We start from the raw sequence: 7,507 nt of genomic DNA, 5'->3' as shown, positions 1-7,507 counted from the left end.
TTATTTGAATTGTTGTCAAACTAAAATCATACTACGGCATGTCTCTCAACTGTAAAACTGACGTAATGAGGTGTAAATTTGAATCATATTATACTCTTTTAAACAGTTGTTAGATATCAAAATATTTAATAAAAATAGTAGTACTTTTAAAGTTTGTATTCAATAAATTTATTTTATGTGATATAGAAAAATCACATAAAATTTCACATAAAATTGCATTGCTTTTCCGAAGAGAATCATATAAGAATAATAAACTATTAAATACAAGCAATATAGTCTCTTATACGTTAAAATATTGCTCATTCAGCTGTTAATTTAGTCAATACCGTTTAACAGGAAGTCAATTAAAAATGACCGAACACTGGTTCCACTATCCTGAATAAGCTAATTAGTAATAAGACTGGCGGCTCGGTTCTGCGTGTGGGCGAAAACAAAAAAGGACCCTTCTTTAGGACCCCATCCCCGAAGTAAAGAGATGCCTGCTACTGTCGAGGTTGATTAATTTAAGAGCGAACAACCCCCGTGAAGTTGGATCCCTGAAGTTTAACTTTTTTATATTTTGCTTTTTACATACGTATGTACTCCGATCGTACTCTTTGTATATCCAATATTTTCGTTTGTATCCTCCTGGTTACCGAATTAGGGGAGAAATTCATTTCGGGGGAGGGGAGGCTAACTTCACGCATCCCCCCGAAATTAAACATTTTTAAATTATCTATCTGCATACTTTAGTACGTCGTTTGCTTTATTTTTTCATTTAATATTTTCGTCTGTACCCTCTTGGTTGCCCGGCTAGAGAGGAATCAAAATTTCCTACCATCCTCCGGAAATTAAAATTTGTCAAATTTTCTTTTTTCATACGTTTGTACCTCGTTTGTACTGCTTGTACATTTCATACTTTCGTTTGTCCCCTCTTTGTTGTTCTGATAGGGGAAAATCAAAATTTCGTACCATCCCTCCGAAAATAAAATTTAAAAAATTTTATTTTTGCATACGTTTGTACGTCGTTTTTACTGTTTTTACATTTCAAACTTTCGTCTGTAGCATCTTGGTTGTCCGGCTAGGGGGAACTCAAAGTTTTGTGCCATCCCCCCGAAATTAAAATGTCTTAAATGTTCTTTTTGCATACATTTGTACGTCGTGTGTACTGTTTGTACATTTAATATTTTCGTCTGTACCCTTTTGGTTGCCCGGATAAGGGAAAATCCAAATTTCGTGCCATCCCCCCGAAATTCAAATTTCTCCAATTTCTATTTGCATACGTTTGTACGTCGTCTGTACTGTTTGTGCAGTTAATATTTTCGTTTGCACCCTCTTGGTTGCCCGGCTAGGGCAGAATCAAAATTTCGTGCCATCCCCCAGGATTAAAAAATTTTTTAATTTTCTTTTTGCATACGTTTGTGTTTCGTTTGTACTGTGTGTACATTTAAGGGATTTAGCCAGGTTTCAATTACCTTTTTTTCAACGACGTTTTTTGTTATTTATTTTTATTTAACATTTAAAACTTTTTAGTATGTCGTAAGACATGTTATTAACTGTCATCTGAAACACAAAAACCAACATTTTTCGTAAAGAGAGCATAAATGGCTATAGCATGAACCTCAGTTATGAAAAATATTAATTAATAAACAAATTGTGAAATTTTTTGTGATTTTTCATTTGTTCTCACTTTTTTCAACATTAACTAGATCAAATTGTTAATAAACATTAATGAATAATCAAGACCGAAGTTCATGCGATAGCTAAGTCTTTTCTGAATATTTTCAAAAAAATTTGAATGAAATCGGCCCAGTAGATCGGCTGGAATCGTGGCGACGACCCCAAAGAAACGCATTTCGAGATAAACGTGTTTGAAGTTTGTAGTACGAAAAATTATGCGTTACGACCGCTCGAGGCCTTTCGAAGTAATTCATTTTTCGGCCACTTCTGATACTCTCTGAGATCAAAAAGGGTTTCTACTTTATTTCTAAGGATACATAGGGACTGAAAAAGAAGAAAAAAATTCAATTTTTTGAAATTTTCAAACCTGGCTACCCCCTTAATATTTTCGTATGTACTCTCTTGGCTGACTAGCTAGTACCTAACTAGGAGAAACTCCAAATTTCATGCCATCCTCTAGAAATTTAAAATTTTCAGTTTTTCTTCATGCTAGCGTTTGATTCCATACTTGCTAACGAACAAACGTTAGCAAAAAGAAAATTTAAGAAATTTTAATTTCGGTGGGATGGCACGAAACTTTGATTTCCCCCTAGTCGGGCAACCAAGAGGGTACAGACGAAAATATTAAATTTACAAACAGTACAAACGATAATGGACAATACAATTTACAAACGAAAATTTTTTTAACTGTGACCCTGAGAAATTAAAAAGCTACAAATACCTGGTCTGGTCTTGGCACAGCTATAACTAGAAATGCAAGAGAAGTTTATATCTCCAATTTCTGGCTGGTGAGACAGAACTAGACATCACGGCCTTGAAGATATATTAAATACATTCAAGACAAAATCAAGACCAAATATTTTTAAAAGGGATACAACGCCTCAGTATTTAAGAGATCACGTATTCTTTTTATCCGAATGGGATATGAAGTAAGCAGAGCATCATCTTAGAGCGAACATACCACTTGTTCCAGCAAGACCACCTTTGTAGAGAGCCAGTAATGCCAACATGAGAACTAGGAGATCAAAAATCCACCAAAAATTCTTTCTAAAGGTGGACAAATTAGTTGAAGCTAATCCTGCTCTTTCCAATTGGATTCCCAAGGGTGTTACTTGCACTACACTGTGTAGTTTACGAGAACGCGGTCTTTCTGCTTAGCTTCAGTTTCAAATTAAAACGGCGAGACGGCATGCATCAAATGTTCAGTGTTTAATGATAAGCTACATAAAATCAAATAAAAAATGCACTACAAAATATAGGATACTTGCTCGAAACTTATGACAAGCAAACTCACTGAACAAATAGAGACGGTGGATTCAGGAACATTCTACCTTTTCTACTCATCCTTCCCGTCTGTCCACCAATAACTGCTGAAGAAGTGAAGAAAGTTATCAAACTTTTCAGCATCAGGACCAACATCTGGCTCATATATTTACTACTTTCTTAAACGGAGAACAACCAATACCGCAGTGTTAGTGAAAGGACGCATGTTACTGATACCTAAAGCAATAATGGATTGCAATAATGGAACAACGTGAATGTAAGAGTGTGCTGACTGGTTGCAGGGGGGAACCTGTTAAAAGACAGGTGAATTACCCAGGGCTCGATCTGGTACCGACGCAATCTGTCCATGGCTTGGATTGACTATTAAAAGGCATTCGATAACTCGAAACATGAGCTGGTTATCAAGCTCCTTGAGTGAATGTAAGCGTATCCAAAAATAGTGAGATGCATGAAAGAGCTTTTGCTCTTGTGGCGGACAAGATTTGTCGCAACATCTGACAAAAGGCAGGTGACTAGCAGCTATGTCACCTATAAGAGGGATGTCTTCCAATGAGACCCGCAATCCGATACTTCTCTGCATCTCTCTCTCGCCTCTATCTATTGTGCTCCGAAGCAATTGCTCTGGATACCTATGTTTCCTGTTGAATAGAAGAGAAAATAAGGTCAACCACCTTTTATATATGGAAGACCTTAAACTCTTTATCTCTTCAAAAGAGGGCTTTAAAATCCTTGTGGCGGCGGTAAATACAATAGGTACTCTAAAGCGAGTAGAATGAGATTTATAATGGACAAGTGTGTCTGCGTCCACCTACACAAAGTAAGGCTACACTGTTAGAAAAATCTGCGCTAGATTTAGTATACATGTAATGGAAGCAAGAATGCACAACACGAAATTAAATTTAGTATACCAGCGTACATTAGATTTAGTATATGCATATACTGAATTTAGTATACACGTATATGAAATTTAGTATACGCATATACTAAATCAGCATACATGTATACGAAATCAAGTATATGCATATAGCAAATTTTAGGGCATGCGTATACTAAATTGAATACACGTTGAAATTTCGTTCTGGATTAGGTGATTATGATGCTCTTCTTTTTGAATCCTGTTCTGCTAGATAAGCTCTCGTTTACGAGCAAAAGTACCTTCCTTTTACTTCCTGGTGAACGAACAGGTGAATTGACTGCTCCAAATGATTCATTCAATATACAAGCACAGGTAACGTCAAAATTAAAACTGTGCACATAAAATCCCTGACCTCATTTTACTCCGTACTCACTTATAGCATTTAACGGTAAAGCTGAATTTGCGTTAATAAATTAATACACTTGACGTACATTATAAAAAAAACTTCGCATATATTTAGCACAAAAACTGAACAAAAATGTACGTGAGTTAAGCCAGCCTGCTACAACCACAAGGTAGCACTATCGTATAAGAATTTTAGTATACAGAATCTATAAAATTCATATACGTAAAAGAAACTTACTGCACACTTAATAAATTTAGGATACAAATAACTTCGCAAACGAAATTTCGTATACGCAAGTACACTAAAATTACAAAATGTAATGAATTGAGTAAACATACGAAATTTAATATACCCATGTGTTTCAATATTTGATGCTGGATTTCACTTTAGGTCAATGAGATAAAGAATATCGTGCGTTCTTTGTAAGACTATATTCGCCATACTGGTTGATACATTAAAAAGAACGTTAGGTGGTGCTGCGCTCTCTCTCTCGCTCTGAGATCAAACAAAATTCAAATTCAAACATACCCCCCGACTTTGAAAGATTTATCTTTCAAACAAAAAAGGCAAACATATTTAAATATAAACGTTGACATGATTGAACCAAAATGATCAACCTTTAACATTGAGATCTACATAAGTGAACTGTAGCTTAAAGATTATCTTTCATTAAATCTAATTCTTAAAGTATACCTGAGCGAGTATAAATAATGTTGAATTTAGACTTCTTGTTAAAAAAAATGAATAAATAAATTAGAAACGGATGCACAATTTCACTCAATTGGCAATGGACAAATCGCAGCAAGTGCTCGTTGACATGTACTAATGCCGGTTTCAATAGTAACAGCGCGAGCGATACCATCCTTGCCAGGGTGCAGCTTAACGATTTTTCCGAGTTTCCATCTTAGCGGGGGAAGATCTTTGTCCTTGAGTAAACTAAGGTGTTTTCGTTCGTTTCGGGATACATTTTCCTCCATTTTATGCGCTGTTGGAGTTCAGATATATACCTCTTGCTCCATCGCGTCCAAAAATGTTGTTGGATGCGCTGAACCAGTTGTTATCTAGAGTCTGTTTTCTGGCAGGTGAGATAAATCTGGATCAGCAACAGAATTAATTGGCCGTCCGATCAGAAAATGAGCAGGAGTCAGAGGAGAAAAATCATTAGGGTCGGAAAAAAGGGGCGTCAGGGGTCGGGAATTGGGCAAACCCTCTTCTTGAACCAGTAGGGTATAAAATTCCTCGACAGTTAGAACATTGTTGCCCGCAACACGTTTTAGGTGGTATTTCGTAGACCTCACTCCAGCTTCCCAGATTCCATCAAAATGAGGAGAATAAGCTGGAATGAAATGCCACGAGACGCCCATATTTGCAATTGTTTCTGACAAGTTCTGTGACTCGTTAGTCAAAAACCTCCCGAGTTGCTCAAGCTCATTATTCGCTCCAACGAAACAGGTGCCATTATTTGAATACATGTGTAAAGGTTTCCCGCGTCTGGAAATAAAGCGTCTAAAAGTTGCAATAAAAGCCTCTGCCGTCAGATCAGATACGAGCTCGAGGTGCAAAGCCTTCGTGGCGAAGCATACGCGAGCTCGAGAAATTTGGAACAATCTTGAAGATGATGTTCCCCATCACAAAACAAACAATTCATCTTCTTAGCGAGAAGCGATTTCAATTTGGATTGATTATTATTATTGTTGTTTTTAGACTTTGGTTTAGTATGTTGTTCTATTTGTAAATTATTTATTTCTAAAGTCTCTAACATATCTGACCTAGACTTTAAAAATCTTTTCAAATCTTCTATAGTACGGAACTCATTTTCTGTTTTCTCCTTTTCCCATGCGCGAGCTGTTATTTGATCAAGTTTAGTTGATACGATATAAATCAACAGAGCATCCCAATGGTCCGTTGATTGATCCAACGCGTTCAAGGCCGTCAAATGTTTGTATAGGTTCTATGCTAAAAATAGATTTAATGTGGTTATGTACCAAGAGATTTTTATTGTTAAAACGGTTACGCAAAGCTTCCCATGCCACTATGTAATTGGCTGCAGAAAATTCGAGAGATTTAATAATTTGTAAAGCGCTGCCTTCCAATGCTGCCCTCAAATAGTGAAATTTTTGTATTTCACTTATTTGATTGTTTTGATGAATTAAAGACCCCAAACATTCCTCGAGCTCGCCACTGAACTTTGGCAACTCAGTTGTAGGCAACCGTACACTGTGTGCTTGAAGTGGATCGACGTTCGCAATCGCTATATTTTGCGCTTGAGCATTTTCAATAAGAGGGATTTAAACTAGAGCGACTGGGGCCCCCGCGCTTATAACGTTTCGTCTCGAGCTCTAATTTTGAAATAATCTGTTTCAAATTTTTCGCGATAGTTTGTGGTATCTGCTTCATCGTTGGTTAGTTCATCTATATCAGCTTGGTATTCTTCAAAATCTTGGAAAGCTGCCTTAAAATGTTCTAACCGACAATTTAGCTCTATTTTAGTTATATTAGGTAACGCGATTTGCTCATTGGTATAGGCAGCTGCAATTCCATCGACATATTTTATAAAAATGTTCAACTTAGTTTTATTCGACTCGCGTAGTCGAATCAATTTTTCCTTTTTGGCTTTAGGCGGCATTATAAGGAATGTTAATATTTACTAGAGGATATACTATTTAAAAAGGAATTTAAAATAGGAAAGGATGCTCAACGTGACCTTTATCCAGTGGTGAGGTGTGAAGTCATTTCTCCATAAAAAAAAGAAAGTCGAATTCTGCGTTGTTCGTGAAGCGATTTGAAGCGGGCGTGGTCTGCGTTTTCCTCTTGTCCCAACTAACCAAATTTACGGAACTGCGAAGCGCCGATCTTGTAGTTTTTCAGGTACTATTTGTTGTCTTGGTAGTCATCCTCTGCATCGAGTTTCATCCATCGTCTAAATTGAAGCGAGACTTCCAGTTATCTATAGTCTCGTATCGATTGAATATGGCGACTTTGCTTAGCGAAACAAACTTTTGCTATACCGCGATTTTGGCGCACTAGGATTTTCGAATTCACACTATATACTAGTTCAGTCAGTTTGTGAATCTGTGTGTACACAGAACAAGACTTGTAGAATTTGCCTTTTGCAGTGGCACTTGAAAACTATAACTCGCTAAGCCGAAATTACGCACTTGTACAACTATGGACGCGCCTTTTTTTTTATTCTCTTTGTGACACTTACGAACGCGATAATTGTTCACCTTTGAACTTTTATTGTCAAAGCATACATCAAATGAAGCCCAATTGACTTATTTGTTAGAAAATCCGGCTCGAAT

General features: G+C 36.7%; 1 protein-coding gene across 1 annotated transcript; it reads right to left on the bottom strand.

The window, feature by feature from the left end:
* Positions 1 to 5,266: 5,266 nt before the first annotated feature.
* LOC117176509 lies at positions 5,267 to 5,677 on the bottom strand. Its single transcript, XM_033366764.1, has one exon. It carries the CDS (start codon positions 5,675 to 5,677, stop codon positions 5,267 to 5,269), a length of 411 nt encoding a protein of 136 aa, XP_033222655.1.
* Positions 5,678 to 7,507: the final 1,830 nt, after the last annotated feature.

The sequence above is a fragment of the Belonocnema kinseyi genome, chromosome 7, assembly GCF_010883055.1.
Source record: "Belonocnema kinseyi isolate 2016_QV_RU_SX_M_011 chromosome 7, B_treatae_v1, whole genome shotgun sequence".
Lineage (NCBI taxonomy): Eukaryota > Metazoa > Arthropoda > Insecta > Hymenoptera > Cynipidae > Belonocnema > Belonocnema kinseyi.
Note: the sequence above shows the minus strand (reverse complement) of the source record. Positions and strands in the feature narration are given on the sequence as shown.

Coding starts and splice junctions, on each gene's coding strand:
- LOC117176509 (XM_033366764.1), bottom strand. CDS start 5,677: ATGTATTCAAATAATGGCACCTGTTTCGTTGGAGCGAATAATGAGCTT.